Raw genomic sequence first — 26,370 nt, forward strand, 5'->3', positions numbered from 1 at the left:
TCAGACAGTCCATAGCGAGGACTTAGGAGTAACACCCGGCAGAAGTAAGCACCAGGGAAGAGACGCTTGATGGAACAGTGTTAGAACGGACTGATCATTCGGGGACCTATTGGGTAACTATAAAGTATAAGTGGCGAGTCTTGTTATTGTTCTGTATTAAACGAACATTAACGGTACCACCATTGTCTAGTGTGTCATTTAGTATTTAATTCAAGAACTGTTGCAGGTAACTACTAGTCACATGACTAACAAAATTGCCGTTCGAGCAACAGTGCCAATCCAACAAAGCAGTTGGAAGTGCAGGTTTGGATATTGGCAGACGCCAGATTAGGTTTAGGTATGATGCCCCTAACTGTCAAATTGCCCAATGACACTCACTGTTGAGGCTCACACATGAATAATGAGCACTTGGGTGAGGTATAGATCGGAGTCAGTGTTTTTAGGAAAGGAGGAGATGGGAGAAAATGAGGGGAAAAAAAAACACCATTATCACTTCGTACGTTAACACATAAAAAGTCAGATACTTACTCCAAATGCCCAGAATCCAAAGATGATAATCACAAAGTCTATTACATCCGCTAGAAACATGAGAGCATAGACATCAGTTGCTGCACGGTATTTTGTATGGATAATGTCATAGAAATACTTGTAGAGGGGCCTGTAAATGCTCTGAATCCTGGTAACACATTAAAATGGAGCCTTAAATTACAACAGTAAAAAGATAACAAAATAATGTTCAAGGCATTTTTTTAAACCAAGCCTTAAAATAGTGCAGATTCCTTTAATCACATTTAAATGAAATAAAACACACTGATGGTTTAATTGCAACTTGATTAATTTAAAATTAATTTCATGTTTCGAACCGTTAATTTAAATCACCTTTGTTAATGTCCTTGGTAACAGAAACACATATACTATGTGCACTTACTTCTTAAAGAGAAGACTCTTCACTTTAATCCCAAATTCCTTCAGCTTCTTGCTTGCCTTTTCCTTCCTGTGCCGTTTCTTTTTGGGCTTCTGAGAAGAATTTTCCTTCTCTAAAGGAATAATATTTTCCAATAAGCCACTTGACCGTATACCACAATTCACAAAGATCTTTAATTAACTTCTACTCTTCAATTGCAATTTCATGATTCGGATGAATGAATTATTTTTCATTAAAAAGGATTTATTTTTCACTCCTGGGACAATTTATACTAATCCTTTATGTAAGCAGCATGCGCAAAGCCTGATTGAATTAGTACTGGCCTGATATGTTGTGTAGTTTTAAAAAAAAGCAAAAATATTTCTCTTCCCTCAACCTCCTGAACAATGATTGAAAACCGATTACAAGCACTTGCTGTATCTGTTACTCGTGTAGCTAGTGATGGGTATTTTTAATGTTAAAAGATATTATAAAGAAAAAGACGTGCACTTGTGTAGCACCTTTCATGACCTCCGGACATCCCAAAGGACTTTACAGCCAATGAAGTACTTTGTGTAACATATACTAGCTGTATTTTTCAGTGCTTGTTTATCATTTATACAAATCTTTAAAGCGTTCGGGAATTTTTTTCATCTCCCATTTGTTTCCCTCAGTAACTGAAATTTCTAAAGTCCAAAATAATAATAATGAATAAAATTTTAAAATACATATTTCATGATATGATTACATTTATCCACTGAATTGTCTGTGTCTGTAAATGCCTTCATTTTACTACAAAGCTTGAACTTCTCCCAAAGCTGAGGCTTGGGACTGTAATTAGAATGTTTACATTTTCTTCGAGCTGTGAGAGAGAGAGACAGGCAGACAGAGAGGCAAAGAGAGAGACACATCCTGGAACAAATCACAAAACACCAATTTTAATTTGGTTTACAGAGATCAATGACCTCGCCCAACCTAAAACGTTAAGCTTTACCCGCCTCTCATCACACATGCTGCCAACATTTTCCATTTTTATTTCAGATTTCTAGCATCTGCTGGACTTTGCTCTTTAACTTTGGACAGTGTTTTCTAAGCAGACTACTTACTCCTGGTTACTCAGGGTCTGGTTCTGTTGGAACAGCCCTCACCATGTTACGGGGAGCGGATAAGTGTTCCCCGGTTTACAATTTGCTGCAAACAGAACTAGAGAAGGCAATAGCCTTTTAAAGAAGCAGCAGTGCCATCTGCTGATGAGCTGCTGGAATGTTGGAACAATAACAAACTCTATCTGCTGATTATAAATAGAATGCTTGCACACGCTGGAAAAACACAAGCAATATTGGGGCCAAAATGCAGCATCCCGAAAATGGCTCTTACTGTCGGAAAGCAGCGGCCACGCGGCGGAGTCGAATGGCCGTGGATTCGGGGTCGAATGGTGGCCGCTCATAAAATTCTCCGAGGTGGTTTTTCCCGGAGATCCCCACTTCCGTTGACCCCTCTTAAGTACTTCATCAAAGTGCACATCGACAATCTCCCACACCTCCATCAAAATTCAGGGCAAAAATTCTTCGGGCCGCCGAGCAGTGCTCCAGACAGCTTTTTCTGTCAGTGCACTGTATTCGAAGTGCGTGCGACATGGCTGTGCGGCGGTTAGTCAAGGGCATAGCGCACTGCCGCAGCCGCCATTTTATTTTTTTTTCGGCCGACTGCTAGGACGCCCAGTCAATTCTGCCTCCGGGTTCGGCCGGGTCGCCAACAGCCAGCCTGGCACCCTCTCTTGGGCCAGTGGACCCAAACTAAAATATTCACTGAGCTCGCAGCGGCTCTCCCCTTTAAGTGAACGGGGAGAGACGTGATGACGCACACACGTCATGAGATCATCAGCGCCAGGCTGATGACTGACAGCGGCGGAGACTCTGTCCCGCCTCCACTCACGCCTCTCTAGTGTGCTCACCGCTGCACTTCCACCCCCACTATGATCGACTTCCAGTCCGCTCGAAAAAAAATGACTGAGCTAAATTTCACGCAAGAGACCACCTCGTCCGCCGCGGTGGTGAAAACACAACAGAAGCGGTAGGTGCGACCCGTTTCGGGGGGCGCTGAATTTCTACCCCATTGTGATTTCTTTCTCTGTAGCTTTGTGTTGGCCTCTGCTGCAAATATTTAGCCAATTTTCCCTTAAAACAGGTTTGTGGGAACTTGCTGTATGCAAATTGGTTGCTGTGATTACACTTCAAAAGTACTTCTTTTTCAGTGAAGCACTTTGTGATATACTGAGAGCTTGAAAGGTATTATATAAATGCAAGTTCTTTCTTTCCTTATTTCTGCCGTTAAAAGTTATCGTAATGTGTTTGCTTGTCTCTACTTCAGTTTTTATAGATTTTTAAATGTAATACTTTTTTAACCATTTTATAAGTTTGTTTTTCTTATTCATTCACAGGATGTGGGCGTCGCTGGGAAGGCCAGCATTTATTGTCCATTCAAAATTGCCCTCAAGAAGGTGGTGGTGTGCTGCAGTCCGTGTGGTGAAGGCAATCGCACAGTGCTGTTAGGTAGGGTGTTGCTTCTCTTCCTTGCAGCCACCCTGCCTCCCAGCCCGATCTTGGTGGCTCTGGGGCCCTGTCCAGTCGAGCTCTAAAACTCTTAAAAGTAGTCTGTCACATAGTTACATAGTGTCTACAGCACAGAAACAGGCCATTCAGCCCAACTAGTCCATGCCAGTGCATATCCTCCACATGAGCCTCCTGCTGCCCCTCTTCATCTAAACCATCAGCATATCCTTCTATTCCTTTCCCCCTCGTGCTGATCTAGCTTCCCCTTAAGTGCATCGATGTAACTTGCCTCAACTACTCCTTGTGGTAGTGCGTTCTCATTCTCACCACTCTTTGGGTAAAGAAGTTTCTCCTCCTGTTTTGCACTGCTCGACCACTCTAACTCTGTCCGTCAATACATTTTTACACTGTGCTCTTGGGCATCTTTTCTCGCTCATTCCCACCATCTACCACTTCCCTTCCCCGCAATCTCAAGCCTTAAGCTTCTGCATTAAAGCCTGTTTTCATTCAATTGCAATGTTTCCCATTTGAAGCAGTGCCACTGAACGTTTATTTTCTGCTGCTCCCGTACAGCCTGTTTTTTTCTGGGTGTTGAATTGAAGACTGCTCCGGTTTAATGGAAACATTTATTTCCCCCGCGCTCTGCTAAAGGTAATGCCACTCCCGTCGTCTCCTGTTCCCATATGATATACCTTTTACCCCTGCTGGTTTGAATGGTGGAGCTTATTTCACTTTATTTTTCAAATTATCACCCCTAGCCTCTCTTTTATCCCCAAGTTGTCCTTGGTGTCCTGGCCAACATTATTGCCTCAATCATTACTAAAAAAAAAAATTATCTGGTCATTATTGTTGTGTATGGAGAAAGAGTCAGACTGAACACTGTGAGCTCAAAGTAAAGTGTGACCGTAGTTTTTTATTGCAGGTCTCCTGAGTGCCTCTCCAACCTGTGAAGCCTGCTTAAATACCTGTGCTCCCAAGGGATTATGGGATCCCTTGGGACTCCGGGGAATGAGCCCTCTGGTGGCTGTATAAGTCCACATATATAACATTTCCCCCCCCCCCCCCCAAAGTCAGTGGTGTAACTATTTACAATGTGAGTCGATTTGGGGCCCTTCTTGTCCTGGTTGATCGTCTTGGTGTGAAAGTTGGTGTTGTTGAATCATTTGTTGGGCCCTCGCTGGGCTGCTGTGCAGCTGGCCTTGCTGGGCTGCCTGGTGTGTTGGGTCCTGCTGGGCTGCTGTGGATGATGGGTTCTGCTTCATGGTCAAGTGGTGTCGGTTGCCACTGGTGTGTGTGTTGGGGGATCAAAAAAGGTAGGTCCAAGCTGGGTTGCTCAGGGTAGTCCGTGAATCTGAATTTGATTTGGTCCAAGTGTTTCCGGTGAATGAGTCCATTTGAAAGTTTGACCCAAAACACCCTGCTCCTCTCTTTGGCCACGACAGTGCCGGGAAGCCACTTGGGACTTTGTCCATAATTTAATACAAATACAGGATCATTGACTTCAATTTCGTGTGACACTTTTGCGCTATCATGGTATGCACTTTGTTGAAGCTGCCTGCTCTCTACCTGTTCATGTAGATCAGGGTGAACTAACGAGAGCCTTGTCTTAAGTGCTCTTTTCATGAACAGTTCAGCAGGTGGGATCCCAGTGAGTGAGTGTGGTCTCGTGCGGTAGCTCAGCAGGGCTCGGGATAGGCAAGTCTGCAGTGAGCCTTCAGTTACCCTCTTCAAGCCTTACTTGATGGTTTGCACTGCTCTCTCTGCCTGACCATTGAACACTAGTTTAAATGGGGCAGATATGACCTGTTTGATCCCGTGACAGGTCATGAATTCTTTGAACTCAGCATTGGTAAAACATGGTCCAGGACATCAGGTAAGCCACGTGTGGCAAATATGGCCCGAAGACTTTCAGTGGTGGCAGCGGACGTGCTAGCCGACATTATTTCACATTCAATCCACTTAGAGTGTGCGTCTACAACCACAAGGAACATTTTACCCAAGAGCGGGCCTGCATAGTCGACGTGTACCCTAGACCACGGTTTGGAGGGCCAAAACCATGAACTTAGCAGCGCCTCCCTGGGTACATTGCTTAACTGCAAGCAGGTATTACATCTGTGAACACAGGACTCCAAGTCCGCATCAATACTGGGCCACCACACGTGGGATCTGGCTATCTCTTTCATCATTACGATGCCTGGGTGGGTACTGTGGAGGTCATTGAAGAAGGTGTCTCTGCCCTTCTTGGGGACCACTACTCAATTGCCCCACAGAGGGCAGTCTGCCTGTATAGATATTTCATCTTTGCGCCGCTGGAACGGCTTTATCTCTTCCTGCATTTCCATTGGGACACTGGACCAGCTCCCGTGAAGCACACAACTTTTGACTGCAGATAATAAGGGGTCCTGGCTTGTCCAGGTTTTGATCTGCTGGGCAGTGACGGGTGATTGTTCACTCTCAAATGCTTCCATAACCATGGCTAGATCTGCGGGCTGCGCCATTTCCACCCCCATGGTGGGCAATGGCAGCCTACTGAGAGCATCGGCGCAGTTTTCTGTGCCTGGCCTGTGGCGGATGGCGTAGTTGTATGCGGACAATGAGAGCGCCCATCTCTGGATGTGGGCCGATGCGTTGGTATTTATCCCTTTACTCTCGGAAAACAGGGATTTAAGTGGCTTATGGTCAGTTTCCAATTCGAATTTTAGCCCAAACAGGTATTGATGCATTTTCTTTACCCCATAGACACATACTAACGCTTCTTTTTCAATCATGCTGTCGGCTCTCTCGGCCTTAGACTCCTGGATGCATAAGCAACCGGTTGCAGTTTCCCGAAATCATTAGCTTGTTGCAATACACACCCGACGCCATATGACGACGCATTACATGCTAGTACCAAACGCTTACATGGATCATACAACACAAGCAATTTGTTTGAGCATAACAATTTTCTCGCTTTTACAAAGGCATTTTCTTGGCTTTTGCCCCAAACCCATTCGCCCCCTTTTCGTCGTAAGACATGTAATGGTTCTAGCAGTGTGCTGAGACCTGATAAGAAGTTACCAAAGTAGTTCAGGAGTCCCAGAAACGACTGCAGCTCCATCACGTTCTGTGGCCTCAGTGCATTCTTGATTGCCTCCGTCTTCGCGTTGGTGGGCCTGATGGTGTCCGCCGCAATCCTCCTTTCCAGGAATTCCACTTCAGGCGCCAGGAAAATGCACTGCGAGAGTTTTAACCTGAGCCCCACGCGGTTGAGTCGACTAAGAACTGCCTCCAGGTTCTGCAGATGCTCGACTGTGTCCCGACCTGTAACCAAGGTTTCGTCCTGGAAGACCACGGTGTGCGGGACCGACTTCAGTAAACTTTCCATGTTTCTCTGGAATATCGCCGCCGCTGATCGGATTCCAAACGGGCATCTGTTATAAACAAAAAGACCTTTGTGCGGATTGATGCAGGTGAGGGCCTTCGATAATTCCTCCAGTTCCTGCGTCATGTAGGCTGAAGTCAGATCCAGCTTCGTGAATGTCTTTCCTCTCGCCAGCGTTGCAAAGAGGTCGTCGGCTTTTGGTAGTGGGTATTGGTCCTGCAGAGAGAAATTATTGATAGTTACTTTGTAATCGCCACAGATTCTGATGGTGCCGTCACCCTTGAGGTCTGGGACAATAGGACTGGCCCACTCACTGAACTTGATCGGTGAAATGATGCCCTCTCGTTGCAGCCAGTCTAGCTCGATCTCTACCCTTTCTCTCATCATGTATGGTACTGCTCTCGCCTTGTGATGGATGGGTCGTGACCCCGGAATTAGGTGAATCTGCACTTTTGCTCCTTGGAATTTCCCGATGCCTGGTTCGAACGGCAAAGTAAATTTGTTTAAGACCTGGGCACACGAAGTGTCGTCAACGGGCGATAGCGCTCGGACGTCGTCCCAGTTCCAGCGTATCTTTCTCAGCCAGCTCCTGCCGACCAGCGTGGGACCATCGCCCGGTACGACCCAGAGTGGTAGCTTGTGCACTGCTCCATTGTAGGAGATCTTTATGATAGCACTGCCGATTTACAGGAATCAGTTCTTTCGTGTAAGTTCTTAGTTTCGTGCGAACTGGAGTCAAGACTGGCCTTGAGGCCTTGTTGCACCACAACCTTTCAAAAGTCTTTTTGCCCATGATGGACTGGCTCGCGCCCGTGTCCAGCTCCATTGACCGGGAGTCCATTTAGTTCAACATTCAGCATTATCGGGGGACAACTCGTGGTGAATGTGTGCACCCCATGTACCTCTGCCTCCTCTATCTGAGGCTCTGGTTCGTAGTGATCCTCTGTAGATCTGTCCTCCTCTGCAACGTGGTGGTTTGCAGGTTTAACAGGCTTAGCAGCTCGCCTGCACACTCGTTGGAGGTGTCACATTGTTCCACAGCCCTTGCAAACGTATCCTTTGAATCGGCATGAATGGAAACGATGATCACCCCTACATCGCCAACAAGGTGTTAATGGCCTTGCATTCATCGCCCTTGATGGTGGACTCAGACATCTGCGGACGTGTAGCTGCAGGTATGTGTGACCTGCCCTGTACGTTACGATTCAAAAACATCACCACTTTGTTCACAGTACTTGTAGCAGCACTTGTGTGCTGAGAGATTTGCTTAGTATTGTCACTGGTGGCAATGAACGCCTGGGCTATCGCTATGGCCTTACTCAAGGTTGGGGTCTCTACAGTCAAAAGCTTGCGAAGTATGGTTTCGTGGCCAATGCCAAGTACGAAAAGGTCTCTGAGCACGTGCTCCAAATGTTCTTCAAATTCGCAAAGTCCTGCAAGGCATCTCAGCTCGGCGACATAACTCGCCACTTCCTGGCCTTCAGACCTTTTGTAGGTGTAGAACCGGTACCTCGCAGGCAGAACGCTTTCCTTCGGGTTCAAATGCTCTCGGACCAGTGTGCACAAATCGTCGTATGATTTCTCTGTGCGTTTCGCTGGAGTGAGCAGATTCTTCATGGGGCCATACGTTGGTGCCCCACAGACGGTGAGGAGGTTCGCTCTGCATTTGGCAGCGCTCTCTTCCCCATTTAGCTTAGCTCATTGGCCACGAAGTATTGGTCGAGTCACTCCACAAAATTTTCCCAATCCTCTCCCTTCGAAAATTTCCCCAGGATGCCCACTGTTCTCTGCAAATTTGGGTTTGCTATCTGGGAGGTGTTGCTACAGTTGTACAGGGCCTTGGTGAGGCCACACCTGGAGTATTGTGTACAGTTTTGGTCTCCTAACCTGAGGAAGGACATTCTTGCTATTGAGGGAGTGCAGCGAAGGTTCACCAGACTGATTCCCGGGATGGCGGGACTGACCTATCAAGAAAGACTGGGTCAACTGGGCTTGTATTCACTGGAGTTCAGAAGAATGAGAGGGGACCTCATAGAAACGTTTAAAATTCTGATGGGGTTAGACAGGTTAGATGCAGGAAGAATGTTCCCAATGTTGGGGAAGTCCAGAACCAGGGGACACAGTCTAAGGATAAGGGGTAAGCCATTTAGGACCGAGATGAGGAGGAATTTCTTCACCCAGAGAGTGGTGAACCTGTGGAATTCTCTACCACAGAAAGTTGTTGAGGCCAGTTCACTGAATATATTCAAAAAGGAGTTAGATGAAGTCCTTACTACTAGGGGAATCAAGGGGTATGGTGAGAAAGCAGGAATGGGGTACTGAAGTTGCATGTTCAGCCATGAACTCATTGAATGGCGGTGCAGGCTAGAAGGGCCGAATGGCCTACTCCTGCACCTATTTTCTATGTTTCTATGTCTATGTTTCTATGTATTTTGTCGCCAGTTGTTGTGTATGAAGAAAGAGTCAGACTGAACACTTGTGAGCTCAAAGTAAAGTGTGACCGTATTCTTTTATTGCCGGTCTCCAGAGTGCCTCTCCAACCTGTGAAGCCTTAAATACCTGCACTCCCAAGGGATTATGGGATCCCTTGAGACTCCGGAAAATGAGCCCTCTGGTGGCTGTACAGAGTAAATACAAGTCCACATATATAACAATTATCACACTGCTGTTTGTGGGAGCCTGCTGTGTGCAAATTGGCTGCCATGTTTCCTACACTTCAAAAAGTACTTCATTGACTGCAAAGCGCATTGGGACGTCCAGCAGTCATGAAAGGCGCTATATAAATGCAAGTCTTTCTTCCTTTTATTCATAGAGAATGTGCCTGTAATTAAGCATTAAAAAGACACATGCACAAAAAGCAACGTGTTCCAGTCCAACACGCAGTTCCAGCACAGTGTGGCAGCCAGAGACAAAAAATACTTTTTGCTAAAGACTTGTAACTACAAGAGGATTGTAATTTCCAAATGACCAATTTTTTTGTGGATTTTTTTTTGAAACAAACAAAATGAGATGTGGTTATTGGTTGAAAATGCTCAGGTCCTGAAGAGTAACCAACATCTGGAATACGGACTTTCAGGAGAGAAGGGGGAAAAAACGGGCAAAATTCATCCAAAAGTTTGAAAAGAAAAAAAAGCTAATGAAAGCCTAGACTTACAGAAACCAAAGGAGTTCAGAGAACAAATATGTTATAGTACTGCAGTGATGTTTACTCTTTTGACATGGGGATTACAATGTTCAACACAAACACCTTTTACTGAATTAACTCAGATGTGTGTACCAGATTTCAGTGGTTTCAACACCTCACTAAACACTGGAGTAAATTTGTATTATGTAGTGTTGTCATTTCTGGCAGCATTGTTTCGAATAACCTCTAACCTTTGATCTGCTTTCTCCTCCTGAAGTGGAATCTGTTTTTCTTTACTTCCTGTTCTGGTTGTAAGACAGAAACTTGGTTGTCTGCAGCTACATCTAGGTTTGCATCTTGTGATTTTTGCATGGCCTCCTTTTCTTTCATATCTTTTTTCTTTTGATCCTCCTGATCATCCCACAGTCCATAATGCTAGAAATTGTAGAAATGTAGAGAATTACAGCATTTACAAGTGGTGGAAAAATTAATGCTTTCCTTATGTTAATATTTATGCATAAAAAAACCTATTCATTTTTTCAGTAAGATTTTACTGCATCTCAATAAAATGCAGTAAATATTTTTCGTGATATGTGTCTATTGAAGTTATTTGTCCAGTAATCGGTTTGTGCCGACCTGTGGGCAGAAGGAACAATTCCTGCACTGGAACGAGTCGGCTAAAGGCACACCCGATATTAGGCCTCAAGCTTCATCTACATGAGGTTAGTGAGGTGCCGACACCTGCTGGGCATCCCCAGGTGAGGAATATTTCAATTCTGGGCTGCTGTATCGCCGGCCACGGCCCTCATGTAAGTCCTGGAAGAGGGGGGGTGGGGTGGGGGGAGTAATCGGGAGAGGCGGCGATCGGGAGAGCCACATTGCAAATTCAGAAAGAGACTACTAAGCCCCTATTTTACTCCTGCCCAGTTCAGGCGCGAGAGGGATCTGAACAATTTAAACCTCACCAAGAAGTCCATGCACCCAAAGTTAAAATTGGTGCTCCAGTGTCTATTCTGGTGGTAACTTCTGACTTTGCAAAATTTGGACTCTATGAAAACCACCAAAAAGACTATTTCTGTATATTGCAAATGGTCTCAATTCATCGGGTTTATAGAAGGAAAAAGAAATCTTTTTGCTCTCTGTTGATGATTCAGCTCTCACTTGTTACCGTAAACAAGAGATCAATATCCAATGGATTTCTGACACAATAAGTGCGCCACATGAGTTAGACCAGTACAGCATATTTTAAAAGCACAGGTGTACAGTATTGTAATGTTTCACATCACTGTACAAATACCTATTGTATCAATAATATTGAAAGTTAATATGTCCAACCTTTAGCAGTGACTGATGGAACAAAAGTGCCAGCAGCTGAATCAGATCATATTTAACAAAACCATCCGTCTTCTCCAATCCAAGAATACGTGGTGGGAAGAATGGTTTGTCTTCATAAAGTGAAGTGACATAGAGGCTATTCCAAGGGAAGAATCCAAACTGGAATAAGTATTTAATGACCACCATCACCTGCAAAGTCAAATGAAGGCAGGTCACATTTGAACCAAGATATTTACACTTGCATGAAAATTTTAAACACTGAATATAATGAAGGAAAACAGTAAAATATCACTAGGGTTATGGTGACTAAAACCTACAGTGATCTTCATGATAAGTGTTTTACTCAATGACAAACAGGTGAAGCAAACCAGAGTGCAACAAGCTCAAGGATTTGAAATAAAACTCAAACACAAACAGTACTTTACAGCCAATGAAGTACTTTTGAATTATAGTCACTGTTCTTGTGTAGGGAATTGCAGCAGCCAATTTTACACAAGCAAGGTCCTGCAAACAACAATAAGATAAATGACTACTTTATCTGTTTTTCATAGTTGGCAGAGGGATAAATGTTGCCCAGAACTCAAGAAGCCCTTGTTCTTCTTCAAAGCGTCATTGGATCTTTTACGCTCACCTGAGAGGACAGATAGGGCTTTGGTTTAAAATCTCATAAAGATGGCACCTCCAACAGTTCAGCACTTCCTTGGTACTGCACTGCAGTGACAGCCTAGACTATGTGCTCAAGTCTCTGGAGTAAGGCTTGAATTTACAACTTTCTGACTCAGCAGTGAGAATGCTACCACTGAGCTAAGGCTGACACCTAGTATGTGAATCACATAGTGCTAGAATGGATGTTGTTTTTAATTAAAATACAATCCCAATTTGCATAACTCCATACAGCATACATATGCACATTATTTATCTTAACACACAGGAAAACTGCTAAAATCATTGTGACATTTACGCAGAAAATTACAATAATTTTTCAATTACACTTTAGTACACATAAAACTTCATAATACATAAATTTGTCATCTGAAAAATACACAATACTCCTACAGCTCACCTCAGTGTAGATGATCGCTGTCATCCAAAATCGTTTGCTGGGCCTAGGAATGGAAAGCATAGCCCAGAGAAACACAAGGATGGGAAGGAAGAGTGTGATTACAGAGGCAGAAATCATATTGTTCAGGATAATGATGAAGTAGCAAGTCAACTCTGAATTAGCAGCAATGACGCGATACACAGCAAACATCAGTTTTAAAAATCGGTTCTGGGATTGGTAAAACCTCTCTGATTCTTCCAATTCGTCAATGGAAAAATGGCTTAAAAAGATAAAAACAAAGATATTAATGTTAAAATGTTACATTTGATGATCAACGTTTTTGCCCACTTTAAGAATTTTTATTCTGTGTAAGATTTATGCAGCATACACTCTCCGCAACAACCTGCTTCTCGTCCTATCACAATTATCTGTTTGTAGTGTGCCGCTGCTTTTGGATGTCATATCTAAGTGGACTGTATTAATCATAACACATATTGCAAATAGAACTATTCCATTTGGAGGTTTGAGTTTTCGAGTTAAATATTGCTAATGTAAGCATTTATTTTCTATTGCATTGCGCTGTATGGTTACTTTAACAGGACACTTCATGATTATAACATATGGCTGAGAAAAAAAACAAAGCTAAATTTCAATGAATGCCCATGATCAGAACAAAAATGAAATCAAGAATTGCAACTAAACCTTGCCCCAAAAGAGAAGAGCATTGTTTAATTGACTTCCAACCTGGAATTGACTTCCAACCATTTAAGGGTATCTTTCATTGTAAGTTTTCTGTTAAAGTAGGGCAAAATATACAAATAATTTGGACCTGTACAAAGCTGTATTACTGAAGTAGGACATCAGACAACTTATTGAATTTGGCTTAGTTTTGGCCACACATACACATGGTCTAAATAAAAAGATAATTTCTAAAATTGGCTACTTTTCAGTTCTATACCTGCTTGCAAGCAGCTCACTGGCCGTTCTGGTACGGGTAATGGGCTGAACAGCTATCTCCTCTGAGACCGTGACAAATTCCTCTGACTCCAGTGAATCTACAGCCAAACTCTGTTTCTCGATGTTTGAGTTTGTACCGCAATCAGGAACAGATTCCAGGAATTCCCCTTCATCGTGGATCGTCAGGAAGTCATGTTCTTCTTCAGAACTACTGAATAAAAAAGAACTGATGTCATGAAATGGGACTGCAAAATCCTTCCTCACACTTCATTGTGGGGTTGATTTTCTAATCCACATCTACACCTCCATCCCGCACCAGGACAGTCCGTGGGCCCGCTGCTTCTTTATTGAATGGAACCAGTCCCCATCCACCACCACCCTCTTCCTCCTCTGGCTAAACTTGTTCTCACATTGAACAACTTCTCCTTTGACTCCTCTCACTTCCTCCAAATAAAAGGTGTCGCTTTGGGAACCCGTATGGGTTCTGGCTATGTCTGCCTTTTTGTGAGATGCAAGGAACATTCTTGGATCCAGACCTACTCAGGTCTCCTCCCTCACCTCTTTTTCCAGTACATTGATGACTGTATCCATATCACTTCCTGCTCTCGCCCCGAACTGGAAAATGTCACCAACTTTGCTTCAAACTTCCACCCTTTCTTCGCCTTCACATGGTCCATCACCGACTCTTACCTTCCTTAACTTCTCTATCTCCCTTTCTGGGGATAGGCTGGGGAATGTCTACTATAAGCCCACTGACACCTCGATTACACTTCCTCCCACCTCACTCTCTGCAAGGACTCTATTCCATTCTCTTAATTTCTCCGTCGCATCTGTTCTGACGATGTCACCTTCCACACCAGTGCTTCCGATATGTCTTCATTTTTCCTCAGCCGAGGATTCCACTCCACCGTAGTTGACAAGGCCCTCGATGGTGTCCGTCCCATTTCTGGCACTTGTGCATTTACTCCTTCCCCTCCCTCCCAGAACCCGATCGGGTTCCCCTTGTCCTCACCATCCACATTCAATGGATCATCCTCCGTCATTTCTGCCACCTCCAGACCGATACAAAACAAATCTTCCCCTCCCCTTTCAGCATTCCGAATGGACCGTTGCCTCCACAACACCCTGGTACACTCTTCATCACTCCCAACACCCGCTCCCTTTTCCACGGCACCTTCCCATGCAAGCACAGGACAGGCAACATTTGCCATTTCATTTCCTCCCTTCTCACCGCCCAGGCCCACAAACACTCCTTGGTGAAATAGCAATTTACTTGTACTTCTTTCAATTTAATATGCTGCTCACAATGCAGTCTCCTCTACAGATTGGGTGATTGCTTTGCTTAACACCTCTGTTCAGTCCGCAAGCGTGACCCTGAGTTTTTATGATACATCCAGCCACTTGGTTGTGAATTAATGAAACTTATCCAACCCAGCCTAATCAAGTTAACTGACAAGTAGCCCTAGGATGTAAACTTTTATTTGACAGATATTTAGCCATTGAGTAAAATTTGCGAGTCTCTTTGCTTAACCCATTTTAAAATCCTATAGGACAGGTACTATGGGGATCATTTTAACACTACCCCACCCGGCGATAGTTAAAATGCACCGTGCAACTTACTCCCTCGGATTTCTGCGGGTCCCGATAGTAGCAAGTGAGCAGGACCCCTTTCGGAAGGCAGTGGGGTCCTGCTTTAAATATGCAGATCAGGCTCCGATGATGTAATCGGGCGGACCAACTGTTATCTTAACCTGGGCCTGAGCAAGGAATCCCTCATGGCTTACCCGCTAGGCCCAACCTGTTGGGAAGAGGAACATGAGCCTGAAGAGACCCAAAAAGGTGGGCTTCTTTTAATTTTTGTTCTGTTTACTTGTGGGCCAGGAGGAGCAGGACTGTCCCTCCAGGCCCCACCAGGAAGCTTCGGTTCATCCCTGACCTGGGCTTCCCTCCCTCCATCTCTGACTGTCTGACCCTCCCAAACCCTTACCTTAAGTGCCAGGGCCCGTTCAACCGGGTCCTCGGTGGCGACCTCCTGCCATCCAAAATCCCACTCCCACCTGCCGGCCACGTAGCTCTTCCCACTGGGTTTGGGCAGGAAACTGACTATTATGATGTAGTGAGGCTAGGGAGCCAAAATCTCCCAGGCCTCACGCTCCGGAGGGCTGGAGAGCTTTCTGTCTGCCTCAGCTCCCAGCTGCACTAATCCAGTTCATCCTTAAAATCATCCCCTTTCCATTATTTTAGTAGTAATCTAGATCACAAGAGTCCAAATGACATGCCTATGAATATGTATTCATGCACCTGCCTTGATGTATTGGTGAGCTGTGTACCATCCCGCTCTGTTGATTCTTCAGGCTCAGGGTTCTGCAGCAGTGTTTGATCGCTGTCCTCTCGTGTCTCGTAAAGACCGTCCACAGGTCCTCGTACTTCCTCACCCTGAAAAGGTGATGGAAATTGGTGGTAAAAATAAGTACAGTGTATTGGGGATGTTAGAAAACTTTACAAGTAACGACAGTAAATATATATAATTTATTCACATTGTAGTGTTTGTAGTAATGGTATAAGGAAAATATTCTTGTACAAGTCTTAAAAAAAAAAATCCAACATTTGCCGGGAGTGGAGAATCTTGGCTATGAGAACAGATTGGATAGGCTGGGTTTGTTTTCCTTGGAACAGAGGAGGCTGAGGGAAGACCTCATTGAGGAGTATAAAATTATGAGGGGCCTAAATAAGAGTGGATAGAAAGGGCCTATTTCCCTTCGCAGCGGGGTCAACAACCAGGGGACTTAAATTTAAAGTAATTGGTAGAAGGTTTAGAGGGGATTTGAGGGAAAATGTCTTCATGCAGAGGGTTGAGGGGGTCTGGAACTCACTACCTGAAATGGTGGTAGAGGCAGAAACACTCACCACATTTAAAAATTACTTGGATGTGCACTTGAAGTGCCGTAACCTGCAGGGTTACGGACCTAGAGCTGGAAAGTGGGATTAGGCTGGGTGGCTCTTTGTCGGCCGGCGCGGACACGATAGGTCGAAATGGCCTCCTTCCATGCTGTAAACTTCTATGATTCTATGATTTATCAAACTATTAAATAAAAATGCAATTGTTTCTTGTTTATTTATTCAGTTAAATGCTCATCATTTTAAGAGTGATACAGATTCGGGATCGGGGAGAGGACCTGAAGATGATCGTATGGTTGCAGTACTATGTTAAGGAGATATACTTTGAACAGAAATGTTTACAATTGCTTGATTTTAAGGAAATTATTTATGAATACTTCTCCGGTGAAGAATAATGATTCCTCTACAGGCCAATTCAATTACTTACTCGTGCAAGTTTCTGGATCAACAGGTGGCGCTCTACCCACAGAACAGTCGATGTATCGAGGTATTGCTTAGCAAGGGCGTTCAGCCACTGTGTCAGTCCATCCACCATGGCCAAGAATAGGACCCAGAGAAATCTCAGAATATCCATGATACGCTGGACAACATTGCTCTTAGCTGAAAGACAAAGGTGAAGGTTGTCATTAGAATCAGTGAGCCATACCAGCATCCCTTATAGAGAGAGTCATAAAATGGTACAGGACAGAAGGAGGCCACTCAGCCCATTGTGCTGGCTCTTCAGTAGAGCTATTAAATTAATCCCACCCCCCCGCTCTTTCCCCACAGCCTTGCAATTTTTTTCCCTTCAAGTGTTTATCAAATTCCCTTTTGAAAGTTACCATTGAATCTGCTTCCACCACACTACCAGGCAGTACATTCCAGATCACAACAACTCGCTGCATAACAAATTGTTGCCTCATGTCGCCTCTGGTTCTTGTGCCAATCACTTTAAAGCTGTGTGCTCTGGTTACTGACCCTTCTGTCACTGGAAATAATTTCTCTTTATTTACTCTATCAAAAGCGTTCATGATTTTGAGCACCTCCAACAAATCTCCTCTAAGGAGGACACCACCAGCTTCTCCACATCCCTGGCACCATTCTAGTAAATCTCTTCTGCGCCCTCTAGACCTTGACGTCCTTCCTAAAGTGTGGTGCCCAGAATTGAACACAATACTCCAGGTGAGGCCTAACCAGTGTTTTATAAAGGTTCAGCATAAATGCCTTGCTTTTGTATTCTATTCCTCTATTAATAAGGCAAAGGAACCCATTACCTGATACTTTTCACAGACGATTGACAAATCTGTGGAACCAGAAAGTGCATGAAAAGCATGTGATCTCATCCGGCCATTTCTAGCGCACATCCCTGACTGAAAGATAGATAGTTCCTAATTTTGCAAAGCTGTCTACTGCAATGAGCATCAGTGTTTGGGATCAGAGGTAACTGATGTTAATTGACGAGTTCTACAGTTATGCTGCTTGGTTTGTTTACCCAGTGGGTTCTAAAGAAGCTGTTTTTGCCACCTTTGCTATTTGCTGCAGTGAAAGGTAGGGTATATCTAATAAACCAAATAAGGTTCTTTCACAGAGTCTCCGAGGTTGTGAATAGAGGATGATCAATGGATATTATATATGTGAATTTCAGAAGGCACCTGGTGAGGTTCTATACAAGGGGTTGCTAGCTAACACTGGAGGCAACCTCGTGGCATGGGTAGGAAATTGCTTGGTTAGTGGTGTAGCAGAATATTGGGATAAAAGGAGCATTGTCAGATTGGCGGGCAGTGACCAGTGGTATCCCCAAGAAAGTGGTGCTGGGGCCGCAGCTTTTCATTCTATATAAAAATGCCCTGGATTTGGGAACAGAGGGCAGTATATCTAGGTTTGCAGATTACACTAAGTGGAAGGTATAGATGAAGCATGTTGAGAATTATATGGATAGATTATTAAGTGAATGGTAGAGCAATAGCAGATGCATTTGAACAAAGTATAAGGTGGCAAATGGGATTACAATATAAATGGGGAAACATGAGAGGGATGGGGTGAGATGTACAGGAACAAATTGATTTAGGAGTCTAGGGGGGGGAACACAAATCATTAAAAGCTGGCTTGCTGGTGCAATAAGTGATCAAGAATATTAAGATGCTTCATCATGAGGAAAAACTTCAAAAAGCCCTATGCAGTACCACATCAAATCACATCCTTACGACCTCGGAAAGACAGTGCCCATATTGTGTAAACTGCAAACAACCTTCGTGGAGTTTATGGTTTCTGCTTACAATGTATTTCTTCTTCTTCCTCTTCCTTCTCCTCCTCTTCATCATCCAAGAAAGAGGTTTCCTGTAATGATGTTTCTGTTCCTCCTGGAAAGTGCAAATGTACATTTACACATAATTTATGCACTCTTTTCCTATCGAAACACATACAGCAATGTTAATAACTCCTATAAAAAGGTTACTTAACTTCAATGAAAAGTTACATAGTATAATAACAGGAACTACTAACCTTCCTTACTTCAAATTAGTAATACTCAGTTAGGTTTGTATTCTAGCATTGAAAGTAAAAATCATATGATAGATTCAAGTTGCAATTCGCAATTTGCACAAAGCATCAATTTTACATCATGTAAAGTTACTCTGACATCGACTGACAATCTATCTTCTCTATATGTTGGGTGAGGGCATTCTACAGTGGATGGGGTTTCTAACCCCTATCTGGAATATTAAAGATAATCAGTTAAATGTACTATCTAGGAAACAAAAAATAAAAAGCCTGGAACAACACAGCTATGAATAGATGTGCTTATCATGAGTTGACAGGGATGCCTCAGTTCCACCAGCTGGGGGCAGGTACACCACTGGTCACCCACTGTATCAGCCACCCAGTGGAGCCAAGGCTGGGGCTGAGGAAACGCCCAGCCCGTGAGCCCCCTGCCCTGACTATGTCCCCTCGAGTTTTTTGGGGTGAACTGAGGTTCTGTTTCAAACAAGGCCTTGCAGAAACTGGCAATGAAAGCTGGGACCCAGCATACACAGGACACGCAAAACCAGTTCCCAGTCTTATTTCCCGGGCCTTCATTTATACTTCCACCTGACATCTGGTGGGAATGTGTTGGAAACGTGTGGAAATTTAAGCCAGATATGGTTATTGCGGGATAATCAACATATAATGTTCATGCATTTAAATTAAAATTCAACTGTTCATCCTTGCTAGTAAGAGGGAAAATGCCACAGTCATTTTTGGTAGTTTTTTTATGGTGTCACTGCTCTGTTACTGTTTGTTTCTTTGCTTATGTTCATATTTATGTATATATCTTACAAATATAATTCTGCTTTAAACCTTATATAATACATGAGGTTAGAAATTGGTCTGTGCAGCTTCCATTTTTTGGAATCGGAGGCCGTTCCGGATTTGGTGTTTTGCCGGATTTTGGAACGTCTTTCTGACGTCACAAATCTGGAAATATCTGAGCCCAGGTTTGGGTATTTCCAGATTTTGGAACGTCAGAAGGGGGGTGCTCTCTGGGCGATGAGGTCGTGTGGGGGTGGGGTGGTTGCCAGTCGATGAGGTCGCCAGTCGATGAGGTCGTCGGGCAGAGCCCCGCCGCCGAGGTGGTGTTCGGGCAGAGCCCCGCCGCCGAGGTGGTGTTCGGGCAGAGCCCCGGCGCCGAGGTGTTCGGGCAGAGCCCCGCCGCCGAGGAGGTGTTCGGGCGGGCCCCGCTGCCGAGGTGGTGTTCGGGCAGAGCCCCGCCGCCGAGGTGGTGTTCGGGCAGAGCCCCGCCGCCGAGGTGTTCGGGTGGGCCCCGGCGCCGAGGAGGTGTTCGGGCGGGCCCCAGTGAGAAGGAAAAGTTTGAGCGGGGCCCAGCGCCGAGGTGGTGTTCGAGCGGGGCCCGGCGCCGAGGTGGTGTTCGGGCGAGCCCCAGCGAGGAGGCGCTGGTCGGGCGGGCCCCGCCGCCGAGGTGGTGTTCGGGCGGGCCCCGCCGCCGAGGTGGTGTTCGGGCGGGCCCCAGTGAGAAGGAAAAGTTTGAGCGGGGCCCAGCGCCGAGGTGGTGTTCGGGCGAGCCCCAGCGAGGAGGCGCTGGTCGGGCGGCCCCATCGCGAAGAGGTGTTCTGGCAGGCCGGCAAGGGGGCCTCGAGGCAAGGACGAGGCCCGAGATCGGGCAGCAATGCAGCGAGGGGCGGTGAGGCGAGGCCTGAGGTCGGGCAGTGGCAGGGCCCCAAGGTGGGCGGGTCCAGATTCCAGAACATTTTACGGATTCCGGACAACCCTGCCACTAATTGGTCCGGAGTCCGGAACTCCGGACTTTGGACGCTCAACCTGTATAAATATGGGGTCTAATGCCTGAGGTTCCCTCTCCCAAGATTTGTTTGCCCTAGGACAGTGCCGGCTGCACTCAGGGAAACCAGGCCTAGGGATTGCCTGCAAGGCCCAACTAGGAAGGCAAGTAACTTAATTAAATGTGAAGCTGCTAGGAGCCAAAGTGCTCCTCCTGGCCCCACATTAAAGGAACCGATTGTGGCCGCTCACTCCCCCACCCCGCTCCCGACCCCAACTGCCCACACTCCGAACCCTGATCCCCATCTCCTGGCCCCCAATCTCCCTCACTCCCGTTCCCAATCCAAAGCCCCGAGTTCCCCGCCCCACCCCACAGCCCATACTCAACCTGACCCCTGACCCGTCCTGTGTCTTCTCTACACTTCGCCAGCAGGCTCTATGCCAAGCAGGCTCCATTCTAACCAGGCCCGAGGCCCAATATCTGGAGAGCCTCGGGCCTCACCATTCAGGCACACAGAATGTACCCTGCAAACCACGCTCCCCCCCTCCACCTTACCAAAGATGTGCACGCCTTAATTTCTGGACCGTGGTCTGTTACACTAGGGGTGGAAAAGTAATTGTAAAATAACAAGTTATATAAGGGAACTGGTATTGTTTAAGTTACTGCTGGTACAAACAGGACCCCGAACACGAGGATTGTGTTAACTCGGAACACGACATTCTCACCTGCTTTCTGCTGTCTCTTACATATCTCAGTGTCTTGCTTCAATTTCTGAAGTTGCCTCTTATGTTCATGTCTTTCTTTTAAGGCCAATTTTGCATTTGTTACCCATGCTTGGTACGCCAACTAAACAAATCACAGAAACAAAGAATGGTGTAATTATTAACTAGTTATCACTCACTCCACATTGCAGAGCCAGTAACAACAGCTTGCATTTATATAGCACCTTTTATGTAGCAAACTTCCCACGGTGCTTCACAGAGCAGGAGGAAAAACAGATAAAAGAAAAAAGGGAATAACCAACTCGAGGTGGGAGATTTAGCCCAGGAGATGAAAATCATGTTTAAAAAGGTAGGTTTTTCCAAAGGTTTTTAAAGGGGAAAAGAAAAGAAAGACTTGCATTTATATGGTGCCTTTCACGACCACCGGACGTCTCAAAGTACTTTACTGCCAATGAAGTACTTTTGGAGTGTAGTCTCTGTTGTACTGTAGGAAACGCAGCAGCCAATTTTGCACACAGCAAACTCCCACAAGCAGCAATGTGATAATGATCAGATAATCTGTTTTTTTTTGTTATGTTGATTGAGAGATAAATATTGGCCAGATCACCAGGGATAACCCCCTGCTCTTCTCTGAAATAGTGCCATGGGATATTTTACGTTCACCTGAGAGGGCCTCGGTTTAAAGACGGCACCTCGGACAGTGCAGCACTCCCTCAGCACTGCACTAGAGAGTCAGCCTAGATTATTCCAGCATCCGCAGTATTTTGCTTTTGAAGATTTGTGTGCTCAAGTTCCTGGAGTGGGACTTGAACCCACAGCCTTCTGACTCAGAGGCTAGTGTGCTACTAAGCCACAGCTGACACTTAGAAGAATTCTTAGGGGGAGTTCTTGAGAATGGGGTCATGGCGGGTGATGGCTCTGGCACCAATTGTGATGTGAAGAGAGTGAAAGCACAGAAGGTATGAGTCATATGACCAGAAAACACAGGAGGGGATATAACTCCGGAGGGGATTGCAGAAATATGGTCAGCTGAGGCCATGAAGGATTAGATGAGATTCAGGAGGACAGTGGGCCATGGCAAGTGGGATTAGTGCAGAACAGAATACAGGTGACTGAATTTTGAACAAGTTGAGGTTTATGGAGGAAGGAGATTGTTGGAGAATTCAAGCAGCTTTAAAAAAAAAAACTGCCTTCTCAACTTGTCCTGCCAGCTTCAAAAAGATTTGTGTACATACATCCCCAGGTCTCTCTGTTCCAACATCCTCTTAAAATTGTACCATTTAGTTCATATTGTCTCTCCTCATTCTTCCTAACAAAATGCATTAATTCATACTTCTCTGCGTTAAATTTCATCTGTCATAAGTCTGCCCATTTCACCAGTCTGTCTATGTCCTAATGTCTGTTACTATCCTCTTCATTGTCTGCTACAGTTCCGAGCTTTGTGTCATCTGCAAACTTTGAAATTATGCCCTGTATACCAAAGTCCAGGCCATTAATATATATGGAAAAAGAGCGGTGGTTCTAATACCGACCCCGGGGGAACACCACTGTATACTTCCCTTCAGTCTGAAAAACAAGCGTTCACCACTACTCTAGGATTTCTATCCCCTAGCCAATTTTGTATCCATGCTACCACTGTCCCTTTAGGGTTAGGGCTAGGCATGGGCTTTAATTTTGCTAACAAGTCTATTATGTGGTACTTTATCAAATGCCTTTAGAAAGCCCATCAACCGCTCTACCCTCATTAACTCTCTCCATCAAAGAATCAATTAATCAAACATGATTTACCGTTAACAAATCTATGCTGACTTTCATTTATTAGCACATACTTTTCCAAATGGCAATTAATTTTGTCCCAGATTATTGTCTCAAAGTTTCTCCACCACTGACATTAGGCTGAGTGACCTGTAATTGTCGGATTTATCCCTCCTTTTTTGAACAGGGGTGTAACTTTTGCAATCTTCCAGTCCTCTGGCACCACACCCCCATATCCAATGAGGATTGGAAGATTGTGGCCAGAACCTCTGCAATTTCCACCCTTACTTCCCTCAGTAACCTAGGGTGCATCCCATCCAGACCAGATGACTTTTCTACTTTGAGGACTGTCAACTTTTAAGTACTTCCTCTTAATCTAGTTTTATCCTATCCAATATTGCTACTGCCTCCTCCTTTACTGCTACATTGGCAGCACCCTCTTTTCTAGTGAAGACAGATGCAAAATACTCATTTAGGTCCTCAGCCATACCCTCAGCCTCCACAAGGTCTCCTTTTTGGTCCCTAATTGGCCCCATCTGTCCTTTGACGACCCTTTTATTATTGATGTGTTTATAAAAGATTTTTGGGTTCCTGTTTAATGTTAGCCGCTAATCTATTCTCATCCGCTCTCTTTGGCTGCCTTATTCCCTTTTTATCTCTTCTGTAGTTGCTTAATTCAGCTTGGTTCTCTACTGTATTATGAACCTTACATGTGTCATAAGTCTCTTTTTTCTGTCTAATTTTAACCTCTATATCTCTAATCATCCAGGGAGCTCTAGCTTTGGATGCTTTTTCTTTTCCCCTCATTGGAATGTGTCTACTCTGTATCCAGACCATCTCCTCTTTGAAGGCCTCCCATTGTTCAATTGTTTATCAATTTTTGATTCCAATCTGCCTAGGCCAGATTCCTTTTCAATTCATTGAAGTTAGCCCTCCCCCAGTTAAGTATTTTTACACTTGGTTGTACCTTGTCCTATATCCAGAACTATTCTAAATCTGATGATCATTGTGCCCCAAATGCTCTCCCACTGAAACATGCTCCACTTGCCACACTTCATTCCAGAACTAGATGCAGCAATGAATGCTTCCTTTCTCATTGGGCTGGAAACACACTGATCAAGAAAGTTCTCTTGTACACATTTCAGGAATTCCTCCCCCTCTCTGCCCTTTAACACTGTTACTATCTATCCCTGTCTATATTAGGATAATTGAAGTTCCCCATTATCACTTCTCTGTAGTTCTTGCATTTTTCTGTAATTTGTCAGCAAATTTGCTCCTTTATCGCCTTCCCACTGTTTGGTGGCCTATATTATACATCCAGTAGCATAACAAGAAATAGGAGCAGGAGTAGACCATTCGGCCCCTTGAGCCTGCTCTGCTAACAGCTCCTCTATACTTTACTGCTTTGTCACATTTCTAACCTTTGTTATAAAATTCAGTTGCTTGATTGATATTTTAAAAAAATGAATTAAAAAAAATGTATTTTTGGAAAATCTAAAGGTTGAAGCATCAAAATGTTTCAATTTCCAAATTAGGTCTCAACAGCTCACTGTCCAGTGCATTACTGAGCTATGTAGAACAGAACAGTCCCAGGTTCAATCCTTAGTCTGTACTAAGTTAGCTGAACTCACAAAGGGCACTCAAATATGCTACATTTGGCATTAGCACACTTGGATAAGGAGGAGAAAATATTAGCCAGGGTTCCCACTGTCAATTGCTAGCCAATAACTCCTATGGATAATGACAGGCTTGGCTTAATTGTGACTGATGTTGTTGTTGATTGTGGTTCTGGCCAAGTTCCCTGGTTTAATAGCTTTCTCGTATTCACTGCCTGGGTTTAGACATAAAGGAAAAAAAAATCCCCTCACAGATGGACACCAAAGTTCTTGTATCACTATAACTGGGTGTGGAGAGTGACAAGTTGATTGTCCAAAGTTTTCTTTTTCTCTGTGAAGCAGCACTTTTGCTACCTCTTAGAAACTCCTTGAGACAGTTCACCCATGATTTTAAAATATCACCATTGTGGGGGTTAACCTGGGTCTGACCATTCTGTGGCACAATGTATTATTACACCAAAACCCCATGTAATATTCTTTTAAAGTGTTCGCTGCTATTGCTGCACAGTACCTGGAATGCACTCTGTTTAGGAGGTTTCTGTTCCTCCTGCACACATTCTTCATCTTCCTCACTATCCGACTCAAACAAGTAATACTCTCCTGACTGAAGCACTGCACAGGTAAATTTGAGAGAAAGGCACACAATTAGCTTCCAAGTCATAACTCAAGTGTTAAAATATCAGTAAAAACAGCATGTTGAATTAAGTTATTGAATAAACCGCAGTCTAAAATGACAATAAATCAGTTATTTCATAAAATAACTCTTGTTATATCAACATGGTATATTAACTACTTTGTCTCTTTTTCATCTTGTTCCTTTTAAACATTGGGGCACATTTCATGTACAGTTACAAAACAACATTCATGCATAAATCTAATTATCTTAAGTACTCAATACAGCGAAAGCCACTCAGTGCAGTCAGTTACTAACCAGATAATTTAGACAGGCATGTAATACCAGTAAAATGAAATTACACTCAGGGGGTAGAAAGATTACAAGTGTCCTTGTTTTACAGGAAATGAGGATGGTTTTAAGCAGGGAGGGAAGTGGCAAGGTGGAGAGAGTTCCAGTGTCATGAATTACTGTGACATGTATTGAAACTGCACTTTATGCTTGCGGGCATGAATCAGGCTAACTCTGGCTGTAGATTTGAGCTGAGTAGCAGGCTGGACATGTGCATGACACTGTAAAACTACACAAGAAACACTGGAAAATGGATCATCACTCCAGATACCGAAACATCATGTGTTATGCACATTCACAGTGACACTTTTGAGTTCCAGAGGAAGACTGAAGAACTGTTGTGCATGGAAAGAGTAACCAGCCAATGCAAGTAAGATTGTGTTTCTGAATGGTCTAAATACAACAAGGGCATAAGACAGTCCAGGTAACTGGTGAAAGATGTTAGAAATAAGTTGCTGAATTTGAAGAGTTATGTTCCTTTTACAAAACGAGAGACAAAGCAGCATTAAGTTAAAAAAATATATACATAAAAAACCCGTTGTTTTATTCAACGGTTATTGTGGTGTTTGTTCCATGTCACACGGAGGTAGGCTGGTTGTCTGGCTAATAGCACTGACGCTGTGGCTTCATGGAGGTCAGATTTGCTACATAATTATTCCTGATTGTAGGTCCATCTGTTCACATCAGTGAGCTCCAGAATATGAAACCAGATCAGAGAGCAATGGGGAGAAAGAGCACCAAGAAACGATAAACAGAATAGGAGAGAATGGGAGATCAGAAAATATATCTCTGCAAGGAACATGCGGGGAACAAAAAGAGTGAAAAGGAAATAAGAAAGTAACTATCAATTGGTCCAGTCAGATGTGATGAAGTCACATACAGTAGAAT

The 26,370-nt window shown here is 44.3% G+C and overlaps 1 protein-coding gene across 4 annotated transcripts in view; it reads right to left on the minus strand.

The window, feature by feature from the left end:
* Positions 1 to 26,370, minus strand: part of piezo1 (piezo type mechanosensitive ion channel component 1 (Er blood group)) — a 416,932-nt gene that overhangs the window by 34,221 nt on the left and 356,341 nt on the right. For 3 of the 4 annotated variants that reach the window (XM_070898185.1, XM_070898186.1, XM_070898183.1), the window contains 11 exons: positions 25,030 to 25,130; positions 21,151 to 21,271; positions 18,429 to 18,512; positions 16,601 to 16,773; positions 15,581 to 15,711; positions 13,277 to 13,486; positions 12,340 to 12,598; positions 11,277 to 11,465; positions 10,193 to 10,376; positions 929 to 1,037; positions 529 to 676 (listed from right to left, as the gene is read on the minus strand). In XM_070898185.1, the coding sequence (XP_070754286.1) occupies positions 529 to 676; positions 929 to 1,037; positions 10,193 to 10,376; positions 11,277 to 11,465; positions 12,340 to 12,598; positions 13,277 to 13,486; positions 15,581 to 15,711; positions 16,601 to 16,773; positions 18,429 to 18,512; positions 21,151 to 21,271; positions 25,030 to 25,130 (1,709 nt within the window). The remainder of the gene's footprint in view (positions 1 to 528; positions 677 to 928; positions 1,038 to 10,192; positions 10,377 to 11,276; positions 11,466 to 12,339; positions 12,599 to 13,276; positions 13,487 to 15,580; positions 15,712 to 16,600; positions 16,774 to 18,428; positions 18,513 to 21,150; positions 21,272 to 25,029; positions 25,131 to 26,370) is intronic. The other variant, XM_070898184.1, reaches the window with a different exon arrangement.

The sequence above is a fragment of the Pristiophorus japonicus genome, chromosome 13 (genome assembly GCF_044704955.1).
Source record: "Pristiophorus japonicus isolate sPriJap1 chromosome 13, sPriJap1.hap1, whole genome shotgun sequence".
Lineage (NCBI taxonomy): Eukaryota > Metazoa > Chordata > Chondrichthyes > Pristiophoridae > Pristiophorus > Pristiophorus japonicus.